The sequence below is a fragment of the Eptatretus burgeri genome, chromosome 3, assembly GCF_056783735.1.
Source record: "Eptatretus burgeri isolate ZD-2024b chromosome 3, Ebu_testis_v1, whole genome shotgun sequence".
NCBI classification, from domain to species: domain Eukaryota; kingdom Metazoa; phylum Chordata; class Myxini; order Myxiniformes; family Myxinidae; genus Eptatretus; species Eptatretus burgeri.
Window position 1 is genome coordinate 114,789,216 of NC_140963.1, and position 17,972 is coordinate 114,807,187.

A 17,972-nucleotide genomic window follows, 5' to 3' on the forward strand; every position below is an offset into this window, starting at 1 on the left:
GAAATGACAACTTCTAACTTCATTTTAAACATCTCTAGGAATGGGAAAGACGGGCAGGATTGCCACCTAATCATTCAGATCGTCTTTGTGTCAAGAGATGCCTCTTCCCTTCACGTAATCTTAATGCGTAAAGTCATCAAACGACCTTGAAACCGCGACACCGATGATAGTTTAAGGCAATTTTTAACAAATGACAACTTTTTTTGGATTTCCCGTAATCATACTAGCGAATTATGCGTGTGATTGGGAAGTCCAAAAGCTTTGTTTAAACTTCAAAGATGCAGTGGTTATTTTGAAAACAGTTTCAATCCTTTTTAGATAATCACATTGGAAGAGAAAAGCATTCTATACTTTGAGATTCATCGAATTGAAATCGAGTTTGTTTTGATCAAGGACAAAGCAGTAATGGATTTGACCTGACCAACCTTTAGTTTGGCAGGCTCTAGTTATTGCCACTGAGCTCGAACGGTTCCCATTCTCCAGGAGATAAATCACTGTTATGACTCCCTAAACAGCCATTTTCTTGGCATGCGGAACAAACTTACAGTGCACGCAGATGTGAGGGAGTGTATCGTGGTGAGACAGTTAGGCAAACAGAGTGTGGTGGGGGTAGGGTCACCTGCTTGACATTGTAGAGACCATTCTTGTCGCAGTTTGGGATGTAGAAGTTCAATAGGTCTTCCAGCAAGTCGTGCTGGCTGTGCTGCATTGTAATTCGATTCATCTTAAGACTTAACACCTCCTGGCAACTTGCCTGTTTTGACACATGCGCAAGGAAAAAAATCACATTCATAAACTGTTCCAACAGGTACACTGATCAATAAAGGTGTCATCAACAATGGATGCTTAACGCTTTGATGTAACACATCCGTAAACAGAAACGATTGTGAATGAATAAGCAAGACACCTGATGCTCATGTGTAGTGTGCAAGTGACATTTAACAATCTATGACTGACATTTCCACAGGTTTAAGATTATTATCACTATTAAAGGGAATGACGTTGTTACGCCATGCATCTTGAAACTGAAAAGCTTAATTAGGACAAAACAAATTGTGCTTTTGATTGACGAGTAATATCCGCTCCAACAGGGAGCAATGCGTGCTGTCAATAACCCTCCCTGCTCAAGGTCCTGGTTCTTCACATGACGGATGGATGGACTCATCTCCTTTTATTATTTGTCACACCAACTCGCTCCATGAGCAAAAAAAAAAGTGTCAATCTGTGCTCTCTCCGGCGGGGGGGGGGGGGGGTCAGTGGTTAATCACTTGCACTATTCTCCGTGTACATGCGAAAATCCCTCGGATAGACATTAACATGGGTGTCTGATCTGCTGGCATTACTTGCTGGACATTAAAGATCCCACCGTGTCTTTTGCAGAGTATGTGAGTTTTCTCCGGCACCCTGAACAAATTTCGAGTTCCTGTCAAAATCACCTTCACTCAAATGCAAGACCTGGCCATACGGTTCATTAAAGACTTGGGCCAAACCACCTGCTGTGGCTGACTACACAAGAAGGGGGATTAATTGTAGCTATTAAGGTAGTGGTTGTAGTAGTCATGCAAATGCAGGAAATCTAGTTACAAAATAGGTTGAGACAACCAAATGCTAAACTTTGGCAAAGCTCGTGTCAATCTGCAATGGGGGACATAATCGAACGAGAGGTTTTACCAACTGCAGGTTAACATGGATGCTGGCTATTTTGGGGGAGCCAAATAAAGCCGGCATTATGGGGAGTAGTCGTTTGTCGGAGAAACGTTGTACAAAGTAGTTTGAACTGTCCAGAACTGATCATAAATAAATGATAAAGCTCTTTCTAAACACTGACTCACTCACTCACTCACTGATATTAATGTTTAGTCCCTTCGAGGTGGGGTAGAAAGCTGAAATTTTGCACACTGATGCAACTCAAAAATCAAATTTCCTAGAAATAAGCCACGAATAAAGCTCGGCCAGTGCAGCCTCAGACTACTCATAATGGGTCGTGTGACTGAAGAATATGGAGCTGACACACTGGAACTGGTTGCGAGGCAACGGTAACAAGTGCTTCTTCTTCCGCTTTGATAACTTTTACTGTGTTTACATTAAAAAAATACTACAGCGGTAAACCTTGAAATAAAGAGTTCATGCTAATCACCAATTGTTGATTTACTCGAGTTATTTAGTTTTTTGCAGAATGCACGCACAATGGGCTTTTAAACCAGTCAAAGGAGGCCGGAATTTATCCATTAGAAAGGAAGCAATTACAAATGATTCCTATGTGTCTGTCTCTGATCTATGATGTGCACAATATATGTTTCAAATGTTGATAATCACGAAGTAATCGTAGTAATGACAGCACACTTAAAATATATAAGACTTCTATGTATTTTGTCTGCACATAGGATGCACCCGAGTAGTTGCTGTGCAGTGTGCAAGCATACCCCACTGGCAAATAAATGAAACCCACAGCTTCTTATTATTATTCCCCTACTCCCCCCAATATTATCCCTTGCAAACTCTCTTATGATTAAAAAATAGCAACTTCCACATGTGAGATGCTCAGGTTTTCAGATTTTGTGCTTCTTGTTCATCACACGTTGAGTATTTTTTTGCGACTGATCTTCCTTTGCCAGAGCTAAAATTTAAATCTAAATGTAAAACGTGAATATAGATGAGCATCTTTAAACGTTTGCCATTTTGAAACACATATTATTTTAAAGAAAATACTTTTTTATTTTTAACACAAATCACACTCCTCCGACATGCCTCCCCTCCCCTCTCCCATTTCCTCATTCAACATGCTGTTTCACAAATGTCTAAAAACTTCATCATGGCTGGGAATGCAAAACTTTATATTTCACCAAAAACCATTTCACAAGAAAGTGAGATATCATGGAAAGACTGATAGTATATTGCATGCTGACACCATGCAGATACACCACAAAACTCTTACGCTATAGGTTTTGTTTGTGTTATGAGGAGCAAATAATTAAACATGTTTTTTGACCTTCCCAGAAAATAACAAATCATTTTCTTTTTTTCCAAATACATACGTGTTTTACAAAGACGTTTTGTACAAAATTTATTGTGCAAAAATATGCTCCAGCAATCACAGTGCATGAGTTCACAGGCCACAGCACTGCTGTCGGTGCTTACCCTCTCTCTTCGGTGTGAATGTTGGCTGCCTTGAGCCGGTCGGTGCGAAGGGATCAGGCGAGCGTTGTCATGGTTCCGACTATTTAAGATCTCTGCCTTTTTCGAAGAGTATTTAGGCCGGTTGAAACCACTAATGATGACAGATCGCGGTGGTTCGGTTAACTCGGACTCTCGCGGAATGATAACCGCATCCTCAATCTCTGCACACGCACAAGCCGAGGGAAGCACAAGGGCTCATCAAACAGGTGCAGACAACTGACCTAGATAAGCTGACACATTTCACTTTGTCATACATTCCTCACCCCCAATAAAGCCCGTTTTACGAGATAAGACTTTTTTTTTCATTTTTTTTGAATGTTTCAAGGCATTTCATTGTCATTACTGGAAATAATACAAAACAAATTGTTCAAAGTGATGTGGCTGGTGCAGATTCTGTCAGATTTATGGTAAAAGTTTCAAGATGACATTCCTCGCTTTTCGGAAGCTTTCTACGCAGAACACACAAGGACGTCATGAAACTGCTATTCAGGAGATGGCGATTGATTTTTTTTAAACTGATATAAGACTAATGGTTGAAGCCTGTGTATGATTTGCACACAGGACAATGGCATGAGGGCACATCAGTGTACTTTTAGATGAGTTTCAAGGACCTTAATAGCCAAATGACGAATCAGCACAACATAAGAGATTTTAACTTGGCTTCTCCAGAATTATGAGTAATGTGCTCAGATGGAACCTAAAAATGCACTCCATTATAGAATTTCAGTTTTCAATTATTACTTCCAATATTGTATGACAAGTAGCTCACAGTAAAAAGTAGATCGACTCTTCCACCTATCGACGGCAAGATGCAATTACGGTTTGCAAAGCCAGAAAGATACACCGTATGTTTTATGGGATTGTGATCCCAGAAGACGTTTTACTTTTGTTGTGGGATTATGATGGAACAACCTCAAAAGACCATCCTAAGATTGTCAAAAGACCATCCTAGTGTGCACCGTCCCAAGGAAAGGGTTGAATTTCAGCATAACCCCTGCATCCACACCTGTGGCTCAGATTGTTGCCATTACCAATCTACCGGTGGAGAAGACCACCATCATGCACCGTGAGTCTCAGACCACTGGAGCCTTTATACACATGAACAAACCCAAACCTAATCTCTTGGTGCCAAAGCTGAAGGCGATGAAAAGTCTGAGAAACAAGAACGATTTGATATTTGCACCAGCAGACAAGGGCAGGGCAGTGGCTGTAATGGGCAAGGAATCATATCATGGTAAAATCATATCACTCCTGGTGGATGGTAAAACATCAAAAAATACCTGATGACCCAACTCCAAAGCAACAACGGTCCATGAACACACGATTGTCCATGCTAAAACGAGCAGGCAGGCTGGGCAACCAGGACTACAATTGGCTTTACTGCAGCAATGGTTCAGCACCAAGACTGTATGGTCTTCCCAAGATTCACAAAGACAATGTCCCTCTGAGACCCATCGTGTCCTTTGTAAATGCACAATCTTACTGATTGTCTGGCTTCCTAGCACGCATCATTGGCAGACTTGTCGGAAAGACTGATAAAACGGTTAAGAATAGTGCTGGATTTGTCGAAAAGATAAGAGAAGTTAGAATCCAAGATGAGACAATTGTATCTTTCGATGTGGTTTCACTTTTCACCAATATCCCAGTTGATCTAGCAATGAGCATCACGCTCGATCAGTTGAAACATTCAAACAATTGGAAAATGTCTTGTCAGAACAGCCACCGAACACCTGAGGATGTTGCCAGCCTGCTGGAGATGTCTGAGTAGCACGACCATCATCGATGACATGGTGCACACTATCGACAAATATTTGGCACAGCTATGGGTTCATCGGTCTCTGCTGTTGTGGCTAATTTGTTGATGGAGGAATTCGAACAAAAGATATTTGAATTTCATGAAAATTGGCTCCCACGATACTGAAACAGGTATGTGGATGACACCTTCGCCATTGTGCATACAAACATGGTAGACCACCTACTGGGACAACTTGGCCAGGTATTCCCCAGCATTAACTTCACATTTGAAATTGAAAAAGAGCCAATTGGCCTTTATAGATGTGGAGGTTCACCGTAAGCCTGATGGCTCCCTAATAACTTCAGTTTTCAGTAAACCAACCCACACCAGCAGATTAATAGATTTTAACTACTGCAACCCAATCTCCGACAAATGCAGTGCAGCACGGACCGAAGCAGCTCAGGCGTGGACGCTGTCATCTTCCAAAGATGATGCAGTTTAAGAATTTAGATTAGTTGGAGGAGTCCTGCTCAGAAATGGGTACAACAAAGGGATATTCCCCACTTTGAAAGAACCAAAATGGACAGAATGGAAGGAGCCAGACATTCTTGGGCACTATGTACTGCCACCACCCAGGCCTTTCTGAAAGGATTGGCAGGATAGTATGCAGCACACGTATTGGTGTAGCCTCCAAGCCTCTACGCACCATCCATAATGTCTTTTTAAAACTAAAGGACACAATGCCAACTGGTGATAAATCTGGAGTAGTTTACCATTCATCATGCAAAGACTGTGACCAATTTTACAATGGTGAAACTAGAAGGAATTTTAAATAAAGGTTAGATGAACATGATAGATCCATTAGGCTTGGAAAGGTGACCCAGTCAGCCATAGCTCATCATTGCCTGCAATCTAGCCACAAATTTGACTTTGATGGGACCCGTGTCCAAGACAAGATGTCCAACAAACGACACAGGTTGATATTGGAAGCATGGCACCTGAAGAGCCGAGTTGGTGGTCTAACTGGGGAGACTGTGGACATACCCACACAATACACACCTCTGATGCAAATGGTGAAAACTGGATAGTGAAAACAGCTGGACAAGGTGAGCAACAAACAACACTCAATCCAAAACATTACGTCCATGTGTATACAAAACATCCAACGGGAACCCCAACAATTTCATGAAAATTGGCTCCCACGATACCGAAACAGGTATGTGGATGACACCTTCGCCATTGTGCATACAAACATGGTAGACCACCTACTGGGACAACTTGGCCAGGTATTCCCCAGCATTAACTTCACATTTGAAATTGAAAAAGAGCCAATTGGCCTTTATAGATGTGGAGGTTCACACAACTCACACCTCATCACGTCCATCCCAGACACAAAACTAGCTGTGTTCGTGCCCTGGAAACAAAAAACAACAAGCGCACGTATACACATGCTCACCTACACACAAATAACACCAGATCACGTGTGAGTAAAAACAAAAAAAAGAGCAGAGCAGCCCATCAATGATCTGATTTGACGTTTATTTTGCTTGAGGTTTGCAAAATGTAATTAAAAAAAAAAAACACTCCTCCATTTGACCTCGAGCACCAGCACGTGACCAGAAATGAATGGTTGTATTGATTAAAAAATATATATATATATATATATATATATATATATATATATATATATATATATATATATATACACATACACGTGCCGAGGCTCGGCGTCTATTGCCCTGAGCAAGCCTGTTGTGAAGCAGGTGAAACGTCGCCCGATACCACATCTCCTATTGCTTTCTGCTCAGATTAGTGGAGTAGATCTTGTTTACTTTTAGGTGGAAGTGCCTTCTTCTTAGTCCATGGGCCCAGGCATATATCGGTACCATCTGAGGAAACCAAACTAGGGCTACTAAGTTATTGGTAGGGACTATATGATTATTTCAATATGTGATAACCGTTCCAGAAGAGCAGCTTAGTGTACGTATTTTGCATTTTTACCATTTTACTATTCTAAGATACTGACATTTTGGGGGAAAATCAAAAAAAAACCAAGGAACACTGGGAGGAAGTGGCAGAGCTGAAGTCCACGCAGGAGGAAGCACACAACAGAATGCTTCTGCATGCTCTGCATGCAGCAGAGGCTGGGTACAAGGCTGTGGTGATCACTGCCAAAGATACAGATGTCCTCGTGCTGTGTCTTGCCTTCAAGAAGGACATCCCATGCCCCGTGTATCAGAAGTGTGGTACGCAAACCCACACACGGTTCCAAGACATTGACAATCTTGCTAGATCAATGGGAGACAGTGTCTGTGATGCCCTGGTTGGACTGCACGTGTTCTCCGGTTGTGATACAGTCAGTGCCTTTGCAGGCGGGGAAAGATGGGCGCCTTGAAGCAAATGAAGTCGGATAAGACCTACCAAGAGTCCTTCAGTCAGCTCGGTCATTCATGGGAAGTATCCACCGAGCTCTTTCAGAAGCTGCAAGAGGTCACCTGCCACATGTACGTGCTGTCTACCAACACCACGAAAGTCAATGAACTCCGACATCAACTCTTCTGTGCCAGACGGGGAGAGATAGAGTCCAGTCAGCTTCCACCATGTGAAGACTGCCTCTTCATGCACGTCCTTCGTGCAAACTACCAGGCTGCTATTTGGAGGCGCTGTCTGCAATGCCAACCCGATGTTCCAAGTCCCAAGGGTTGTGGATGGACCACTGATGATGACGGGAAGCTGGCCATCGAGTGGATGCAGGGTTCTCTAGCACCGGATGCAGTGTTGCAACTGCTTTCCTGCAAGTGTGGACGGTCGTGCAAACTCCCAGACTGCACGTGCCTTGCCAATAGCCTGAAGTGCACTGACATGTGCAAGTTGTGAACCTGCAGCAACCAGCCCGCTGATGTCGAGGAAGAGGTTGTAGACCTCGAGGAGTCTGATGCTGATAACAGTGATGAAGACTCGACTACTGATCCATGGTGTGAATGTTTTGGCACAATCACTAGGACTTTCATGGCTACAAATATGCATGAGTAAAACATAGTACATAAACATGCCACAGTGGCGTGGTGAAATTTGGGTTATCCGTAAATTTCACATTTTGGACGCTTGTTGGAACTAGGCTAGGGGAAGGGCAATTCTTTCAACTGTTGTAAAAACATGTAAAAGGTTCATAAATGTTTTTCTCATACAACATGTGCATGTTGTAGGCTACTGCGGTTCAGTAGCACTACCCAGGGAACTTGTATGACAATGTTATAAATTAAAATGTACTGAAAATCACTAATCAGCAACATTTTGATAGGCCCTATTGTTCGCCCCTTTCTGCCATAAACAAATTCTGCCTTCAGGAATGACAGAAAGGATTATTCGGATGGTATAAATAAAGCATTTCAGACATGCATTTGTGGTTTGCAGTTCATTCTAGCCCCATGTGGAAACAGCAATTGCATCATTAGTGAATGTTTCTGAGTTTGCCTTTTCGCTTTCATTATGCGGAGGGTGGGTACATTCCAGAGATGATAACTACCAATAAGCTGCCAGTCTGCAATGGTTAACACATCAAAATATGATCTATATATATATACCAATTCAAAAATCATAACTCGGATTGGTCTCCTTAAATGGTAGCGACAAGTGGAATTTCTGGCCTGGGCCCATGGACTATCTTTAAAAATGTATCATCCCAACCACCCCAATCATACATATACATATATACACACATTCATATACTATATAAATATATATATATATATATATACATACATATATACACATACATATACTGTACAAGCCGGTAGGCAACATGGGTAGTCGCTATATAATTGCATACTAGTCAAACAGTTTTTGACGGATCGGGCTGAAAATTTTTGACAAAGAGGTTGATTATAGTGCGCATAAAAGCGCGGAAGCCGATTTTTGAATTTCTAAAAAAATATTTTTCGGATTTTTTCAAAAATTTCAAAGTCCCGTTGCTGGGCAACGGTGGCGTCCATAGCAACGGTGCTCAAAAGCATAGAACTAGATCCTGTTATGAGCCTACCAGTCAAGTTTCATCAAAATCGGTTGACTCCTCTGGCCTCCAGAGCTGTCCATTACATACAAACAAACAGACAGACATACAGATAGATGGAAAACCTGAGAATAAGGGTAGTCTTGCGACCACCCAATATATACAGTACCTTGTTAAATAATTTCATCAAGACTTCTGGCTAAATAATTGCATGTAGGCTCCACATATTAGGCATGAGCTCAGCAGAGCTGCAGCCCCTTTCATCTCCATCGGATTGCACTGCAGCCAACACTAGGAAGATAATTTAATTCTCAATTTTATCGACCAGTGTTCACTGGTATGGATCGAGTCTGTGCAACTGTTTATTTATTTATTTATTTATTTTATGTTGAAAGCTCTGAAGTCACGGAGAAATCCTCATCGAGGCCAGGCCTGAAATAAAAGAACTGCATCGATATAAAAGTGAAGAAAGAGAGAATAGTCTTAGAGTTTTTGATGAAGTAAGAAAAATCTTCTATTTGAAAAGGGAAGGTCATAGGTGTTTGCGAAGATGTGAGAACACAAATCACTCCAGAGTTCATCAGTGGAGGGGAAGAAACAAACATCATAACAGCCACCCTTGAGTTGCCAATGGCCACACAATGATCATATGCGATGTAGTGACTTGTCGAGTATTTTGTGGTTTCGCTAATGATGGAGGTACACAAGCAGCAAGTTCGCTAATGATGGAGGTTCACAAGCAGCAAGTAATATCTACAGAAAAGAGAAAGAGAGCCAACTATGCATATAATTGGAGCGGGTCGCGTTTTGAGGTCAGATTGAGAGAGTTGATAAGTCGGATTACTTTGGATTCAATTCTGTCCAGTAAGTCTGTGGAGTTCGAACCTCCCCAGATGTGAGAGCAGTATTTGAAATAAGGATGAATCAATCCTTCATATAGTTGAAGCAACTGTTCAGAGGAGAAGAATCTTCGCCATCTGAACAGGACTCTGAGTTTCTTCGAGGCAGACTTAGCGATCTGTGTAACATGTGGATTCCAGGATAAATCTGATGGTGAGGGTAATACCTAGTAGGATTATCATATCACATAGTGTAACTGTGGAGCTTTCAAAGGGGATTGGAAATTTGAGAGGGGGGGGGAGAGAGAGAGAGAGAGAGAGAGAGAGAGAGAGAGAGAGAGAGAGAGAGAGAGAGAGAGAGAGAGAGAGAGAGAGAGAGAGAGAGAGAGAGAGAGAGAGAGAGAGAGAGAGAGAGAGAGAGAGAGAGAGAGAGAGAGAGAGAGAGAGAGAGAGAGAGAGAGAGAGAGAGAGAGAGAGAGAGAGAGAGAGAGAGAGAGAAAGAGAATGAAAGAGAGTGAAAGAGTGTGAGAAAGAGAGTGTGTGTGAGAGAGAGAGGGAGAGGGAGAGGGAGAGGGAGAGAGAGAGAGAGAGAGAGAGAGAGAAGAGAGAAAGAGAGAGAGAGAGAGAGAGAGAGAGAGAGAGAGAGAGAGAGAGAGAGAGAGAGAGAGAGAGAGAGAAAGAGAGTGGGATTGGAAGTGGGAGTGAGAGATAGTGAGAGAGAGAGAGAGGGAGAGGGAGAGGGAGAGGGAGAGGGAGAGGGAGAGGGAGAGAGAGAGAGAGAGAGAGAGAGAGAGAGAGAGAGAGAGAGAGAGAGAGAGAGAGAGAGAGAGAGAGAGAGAGAGAGAGAGAGAGAGAGAGAGGAAGAAATTGAGTTTTTGAAACATTAAACTTAACTTGATTACATTTACTCCACTGGGAGATCTTGTCCAAATCCGAATTTAAAGAGGTGGCTGTGATGAAACAAGATGTAGATCGAGTGAGGAAAGACTGGGCAGATGGGAAAGACATGGAGGAACGTAATGTTGAATCATCAGCATACAAGTGCATTTGGTTATTTGTTGAAGAAAGAAGGTCATTGATAAAAAGAAGTAAGAGTGCTGGAGACAGGATGGAACCCTGAGGTACACTGCTGTTGATAGGGAAGGAGGAAGATGTGAACCATCAACAATTATGGAGATAGAACCGTCGAAGAGAAAGCTCGATATGAGAGAGCAGAGAGAAGGAGGAAAGCTAAAAGAGAGAAGCTTGGATATCAGACCCTGACGCCAAACTCCGTCAAAGGCTTTTGAGATATCAAGGCTCACAACAAAGGATTCCCAAAAGTCTCTCAAAGAAGAAGCCCAGACATTCATAATATAAGAAAGGACATTACCAGTAGATCATGACTTGCGGAAGCCATTTTGATGGTCAGATAGAAGACTGTGACATTGAAGATGCTTGAGGAAATGGGAAATGAGAAGACATTCAAAGACTTTGAAAACAGTCGAAGTCAGACCAATAGGACGGCAGTTATAAGGGATTTCCAGGTAAGAGGTAAAGTTTAGGTTTTTAAACAAAAATGAAACAAATGAGCAAGCATGAGTGCAAATTCAGAATCACATTCTTTCAAGACACGGAGAGGAATGCCACATTGTCCGTAGGCCTTCCTTATGTCCAGAGAGAGGAGTATTTTTTGATTGCAGAAAATAGATTTTCAGGAGGGGCATAGGATTAGTAAGGGGTGCATCAGAGGGAGATGGAATGTTGGAGTCATCCAGTGTGGAGTTAGAGGAGAAAAGAGAACCAGAAAGAGTTGCTTTATTGGGCGGAGAGACAGCGATAGTATCATTGAAATGGAAAAGTGAAGGAAAGGTAGAGCGGCAGAAGTTGTTGGAGATACTCTTAGCTCAGGACCAGATAGACCTAATAGTGGAAGAAGATGAGAGGTTGTCACATTTCTTTTGAATAAACGAATGCTTTGCTTCACGAATAACATGTTTGCAATGATTTCTGGCAGATATGAAAGCTGAATGCGAGTCGGAGGAAGAAGAGTTTTTTTCATGTCCGATATGCGGCATCCGTTGCACAAATGGCCGCATAATAGGGACTATTGAACCAAGAATTGGTAGGACAGATAGACTGGAAAGAGAAATGGATATAACCCTCCATTCCTGCAACAATAACTTCAGCTATAGGTTCAGCAGAAATAGAGGCATCACCCGAGGAGAGGCAGTAGTCTTCCCAGGGAAAGTCAGAAAAGAAGTTTTGTAAACTGGTCCAGTCAGCATTATTGAAATGCCAATACTGGCATTTCGGCGGAGCAGTTGGAGGAAAAGGAGTGGTCGTAAGTAAAGTGATGTTCACAATATTGTGGTTATAAGAACTAATTGGAGGTGAAATTGTGTAGCTGCAATGCAACATATTGGAGGTGAAGAACAAATTCAAAGTCGAGGAAGAGTTGTCATAATTATCTGGAACATGGGTAGGGTGGTTGATAATTTTTTTCCAAGTCATTGAGAATGGAAAATGTGAGAGCTTCAACTCCCCCAACATCCGTATTGGAAGATTTCAACCACTTCCTGTGGTGTACATTGTAGTTTCCTCAATAGAGGAATTCTGCTTGAGGGTGTTCAGATGTCATAGCTAGTTATAAAGTTTGTTGGATGATATTCAATGAAAGTTATGAAGTTTGTAGAGTTGGGAGAGGAGAAAGTAAAACAGAGAAAAATAGTGATGGTCAGGAGACAAATGTTAAACCAGATGATATTAAAGTTTGGAGATTCAAGGTCCACAAGGTGTACAACAAGTGTGTTAATGTTGGAATAGACACAGACTCCTCTTTTGAAGTGGAATCGTGAGTGAAAGTTATAGTTTGAAATGTTAAAGGTATTAACAAGAACATCACATAATAATTGGGTCTCTGAGAGAAGCAATATTTTAGGAGAGCTACTTGCTAGATGACGTTCAACAGAGGAAATATTTAAAGAAATACCACGAATGTTGGTGAAACAAATTTTAAAAGTCATGTTGATTCAAAAGGCATGGGTCTTGGGAGGGACCGATACCACTACTACAACTGCCTTAGCTCCTCTCCGCCCTTCTTTCATTGGCAGCAGAGACAGGCAGGTCACCAGCGATTATTCACACTCAATGATGCTGGGAACTAGGGGCCATTAACCTTTCGGACTTTACATATTTAATTGGAGGTTTCTGAGGAAATGAGAGGAAAGACAAATAAAAGAGAGAATGTAAAGGTATGGAGTGAAAATGAGAAAGAAAAGTGTATGATGAAAAGTGTTTGATGTTTGTTTGCAAGAAAGAGAGAATAAAACTCACCCGGTAGCAATAGTTTTCATGAGACAAAGTAAGACCAGCAATCCTGACACAGAGAGTGTAAGATGGTTCCAGGCATCACTTTAACGCTACTAAGTCCAAACTATCCCCCTTCTGGTCAGGCTGCTGAAAGGTGTTGCCACCTTCATGGGGAAGGGTGGATGAGGTCCCCTATCTCTCCCACCGCAGTCCCCCTGTCTCTCCCACCACAGTCCCCCTGTCTCTCCCACCGCAGTCCCCCTGTCTCTCCCACCACATTCCCCATCTCTCTCCCACCGCAGTGCCTCTGTCTCTCTCCCAGCGCAGTCCCTCTGTCTCTCTCTCCCACCGCAGTCCCTCTCTCTTTCTCTCCCACCGCAGTCCCCCCCACCCCGCTCTCTCTCTCCTACCCCTCTGCCTCTCCCCCTCCCACCACAGTCCCCTACTGCCTCTCTCTCTCCCACCCCTCTGCCTCTCCCCCTCTCTCTTACACCTCTCCCCTCTCTCCCACACCTCTCCTCTCTTCCACACCTCTCCCCCTTCCACACCTCTCCCCCTCTCTTCCACCCCTCTCCCTCTCTCTTCCACCCCTCTTCCTCTCTTTTACCACTCTTCCTCTCTCTCTCTCTCGCACCCCTCTCCCTCTCTTGCTCCTACCCCTCTCACTCTCACACTCTTCTCTCTCTTTATGACTCCTCCCCTCCTCTCTCAGACCCTTCTCCCTCTCTCTCAGACCCCTCTCCCTCTTTCTCAGGATCCTCACCCTCTTTCTCCCACCCTTTCCTCTTTCTCCCACTCCTCTCCCCCTTTCTCCCACCCCTCTCCCTCTCTCAAACCCCTCTTCCTCTTTTTGTCACTGTCTCCCTCCCACCCCTCTCACTCTTCCACTCTCACACTTCTCCCTCTCGTTAAGACCTCTCCCCTCCTCTTTTTGACCCCACACCCCTCTCCGTCTTTCTCGAACCCCTCTCCCTCTTTCTCACACCCATCTCCCTCTTTCTCCCACCCCTCTCCCTCTTTCTCCCACCCCTCTCCCTCTTTCTCACACCCTCTCCCTCTTTCTCACACCCCTCTCCCTCTTTCTCACACCCCTCTCCCTCTTTCTCACACCCCTCTCCCTCTTTCTCACACCCCTATCTCCCTCTTTCTCCCATGCCTCTCCCTCTTTCTTCTTTCTTGGTTCAGTTTAACATGTTGGCATCTTCTTTTCAGGTACGATACATTGAGAGTAGGGAAAGAATACTGGTTCTGGCTTACTTTTCCCCATGTAAATGAATGGGGGATTTTCAGCCATGAAATTTTTCTTTTTTTTCCCCTAAAAAAAAAATCCCCTTTTTAGCCCAAGGTATATTTATTTGTCTCCCCTTTTAACCTAGGGGCTCTCTATTCAAATAACCCATACAACAAGATAAAGATTTGTTAAAGGTGATTCTAAAGAAATATCTGAAACGTCTAAGCCTCGGGACACTCTTTATCAAATAACCCATACAACAAGATAAAGATTTGTTAAAGGTGATTCTAAAGAAATATCTGAAACGCCTAAGCCCCGGGACACTCTTTATCAAATAACCCATACAACAAGATAAAGATTTGTTAAAGGTGATTCTAAAGATATATCTGAAACGTCTAAGCCTCGGGACACTCTTTATCAAATAACCAATGCATATTGTTTAGCTCACTCATTGAACCTATAAACATTTGTTCATTCTCAAATTCCTTCAATAGTTTAATTTTCTTTGCACAATAATCCCCATCTAAAATATTGAAAAACAAAACATTTGAATCTTTATATTTTTTAAGATACCCCTTTTGTGCCATTACGAAATGATAAGCTTCTCTTAATGATCTCATCTGGCCACCGCCCGAGTTGCAAATCATTTTTGTACATAAACCACGCCATAAAAAAGTTTTGTTTCAAATGTTTTCAGTTCATGCCGTGAAAATGAGGAAGTGTTTTTTTGACACGGTCGTGCTGTGTGAATGAGGAAGTGGTTTTGGACTGCCATGCTGTGAAAAAATAGGAACTATTCTGTGAGGCAAGGTCTCGTGTTTATATTTTATCTCAGAACACGAACTGAAAACATTTGAATCAAAACTTTTTTTATGGCGTGGTTTATGCACAAAAATGATTTGCAACTCGGGCGGTGGCCAGATGAGATCATTAAGAGAAGCTTGTCATTTCCTGTGGCCACACCCAATGATTAAGCAATCTCCTCATCGTTGCTTTATAAGTGATTCGCCAGACAAAGTTTCTGCCAGACGGGATTTTCATTTTTACAACTGAGACATGGGCGATCTTTCTTCCGATGAAGACAACAGCGCACTACAGAGTTGGTAAGTTTGTGTATGGTTTTCTCTTTGAACGATGAAGCAAATGATTATTAATTAAATCATGATAATTCTGATATATATATTTTTTCCCTGACAGGTCATTGGGAGAAATTGAGTTTACATATCACGACGTGGTGCATGAAATTAATACTCTTATTGAAGAGATCAATGATTTTAGAAGAGAATTGAAAGACATTTACAATGAGTGGCACGAAGTCTTATCACGTCCTCTCATCTCGAAGGAATTAAACCAATGGTGAGACACGTGTGTGTGTGTCTCTCTCTCTGTCTGTCTTTCTACCTACCTCTCTCTGCTCTTATTGAAGAGGTCAATGATTTATAATGACTGGTCTCTGATCTCGAATGAATTAAACCAATGGTGAGGCACGTGTGTGTGTGTGTGTCTATGTGTGTGTATGTGTGTGTGTATGTGTGTGTGTGTGCGTGTGTGTGTGTGTGTTGCTTTCCCTGTCTGTTTGTATCTCTCTCTGTCTGTCTCTTCATCTATACCCTTGACTTATTATTATTTTTTTTCAGCACTATCGCACAACATCAGCTGTTGAAGCAATCTTGTACAACACATGATTTTCTGGAGGTAAATATTTCTGAATTATTATTAATATCACTCGTACAACACATGATTTTCTGGAGGTAAATATTTCTGAATTATTATTAATATCACTCTCTCTTTAGAATGTCGCCTTATGTTGGTTGCATCATTAGTTTGGACGTGGTTTTGTCAGTACACTGGAATTCATTTTATTGACCTTGAAAGGATGACAGGCTCCTGGTGTGTTAATTCAGTAGTCAACGAGGCTTACTCATATTACCATGTAATTATCTTTATAAAACCTAATTATTATCCACTTTTTGTTTCAAAACAGAATATGGTGTCTGAGTTTCGAAATCACAAGACATCTGAAGAAGATTGCTGGGAAAGATTATACATTCTCGCAAATGAATATTTAATATTTTCAATATTAATAAATTATATTTGCTTTGTTTACAATTACTTGATTCTGAATTACAAAAAAAGAATCAAGACATGAACGAGAGGGAGGGGGGGGGTAGGTGCGCTCCCCCAATGACCCATCACCCCCTCATCCCATCCCTCCCTCCCCATGTGTGTGTGTGGGGAAGGGTGGGGGTGGGATGAGGGAGGTGGTGGGTCAAAGGTGGGGGCGCACAGGGGGGAATGAGGGGGGTGGGGCTTGTGTGGGCAGGGCTTGTGTGGGCGGGGCTTCGGTGGGGCTTGTGTGGGTGGGGTGTGTGTGGGAGGGGCTTGTGTGGGCGGGGTGTGTGTGGGTGGGGCTTGTGTGGGTGGGGCTTGTGTGGGTGGGGCTTGTGTGGGCGGGGTTTATGTGGGTGGAGTTTTTGTGTGGAGCTTGTGTAGGCAGGGTTTATGTGGGAGTGGTTTATGTGGGCAGGGCTTGTGTGGGGAGCGGTGTACGTGGGTGGAGCTTGTGGGGGAGGGGTGAATGAGGAGGAGGGTTATGTGGATGAGCTTTGTGTGGGTAAATGGATGGGTGGAGAGATGGGGGGATGGGTGGATGAGTGGAGCTGGTGTGGATGGGTGGATAATTTTTTAATTAAATAAACATGTTGTGTGTGTGGGGACCTAATTAACTGATCACTAATTAAGTGGATATGATGAATATGGGTGGAGCTTGTGTGGGGTTTGTGTGTGTGGAGCTTGTGTGGAGTTTTTGTGTGGGGCTTGTGTGGAGCTTGTGTGGGGTTTGTGTGGGGTTTGTGTGGGCGGGGCTTCGGTGGGAGGGGCGTGTGTGGGCGGAGTCAAAAAGGGGCGGAGTCAAAAATTTCAATTTATTGGAGCTTGTGGGGGGTGTGGTGGGGTTTGTGTGGGGTTTGTGTGGGCGGGGGCTTGTGTGGGCGGGGCTTGTGTGGGGGGAGTCAAAAAGGGGCGGAGTCAAAAAATTTCAATTTATTTTTGTCTTTTGTAATTCCTGTGAATAAAATAAACCTAAAATCTCTTCCCCTTCCAAATCATATATCTTATAAGTCCAAGGAACCGTATCTATTACATCAACAATTTTAAAAAGTTCTTTCGTCCATCGTTTAGTAAAACCCTTTTCAAAATGAGATTTCCACCTATATATTCTTACGATATCACCAACTTTGAACTTAGGTTTTCTGACATTAATCTCTTTTTCATATTTTAATTTTGTAAATGTTTCTGATGGTTTCATATTTGTTGCCGTGTGAATCGTGTCATTATACTTATCCACAATATCCTGAATAAAAGATGACCATTGTTGTGAACCGAGTTGTGTGAATTTTTTATATAGTCTCTCTTTTAAGGTACGATTAAAACGTTCAACAACAACTGCCTTCCCTTCATTAAAGGTACTGTATAATGTAATACTGTTATTTTTTAGAAAATTCATAAATGTCTTGTTATAAAACTCTCTACCCTCATCAGTCCACAATTTTTTAGGTTTTCTCTTACTTTTATTAAATATCTGTTGAAAAGCTAACATAAGAGTATTACCTGTTTTGTTTTTTAAAGGGACAACCCACGCATATCTACTCCTCAAATCAATAACGGTTAAAGCATACTTGTACCCCTTAT

The 17,972-nt window shown here is 42.5% G+C and overlaps 1 protein-coding gene and 1 long non-coding RNA gene across 2 annotated transcripts in view; one reads left to right on the forward strand and one right to left on the reverse strand.

Annotated features, from left to right (window-relative positions):
• The window catches only part of LOC147030781 (insulin-like growth factor-binding protein 2), a 106,887-nt gene that overhangs the window by 1,214 nt on the left and 87,701 nt on the right, over positions 1-17,972 (reverse strand). The window contains exons 2-3 of the mRNA XM_085875189.1: positions 3,139-3,338; positions 620-754 (exon numbers count right to left, since the gene is read on the reverse strand). Coding sequence (XP_085731315.1) covers positions 620-754; positions 3,139-3,338 — 335 coding nt within the window. The remainder of the gene's footprint in view (positions 1-619; positions 755-3,138; positions 3,339-17,972) is intronic.
• On the forward strand, positions 15,371-16,432 carry LOC147030782 (uncharacterized). The gene is made up of 3 exons (XR_015056505.1): positions 15,371-15,638; positions 15,920-15,977; positions 16,267-16,432. It is a non-coding gene; the product is annotated as an uncharacterized LOC147030782 (long non-coding RNA).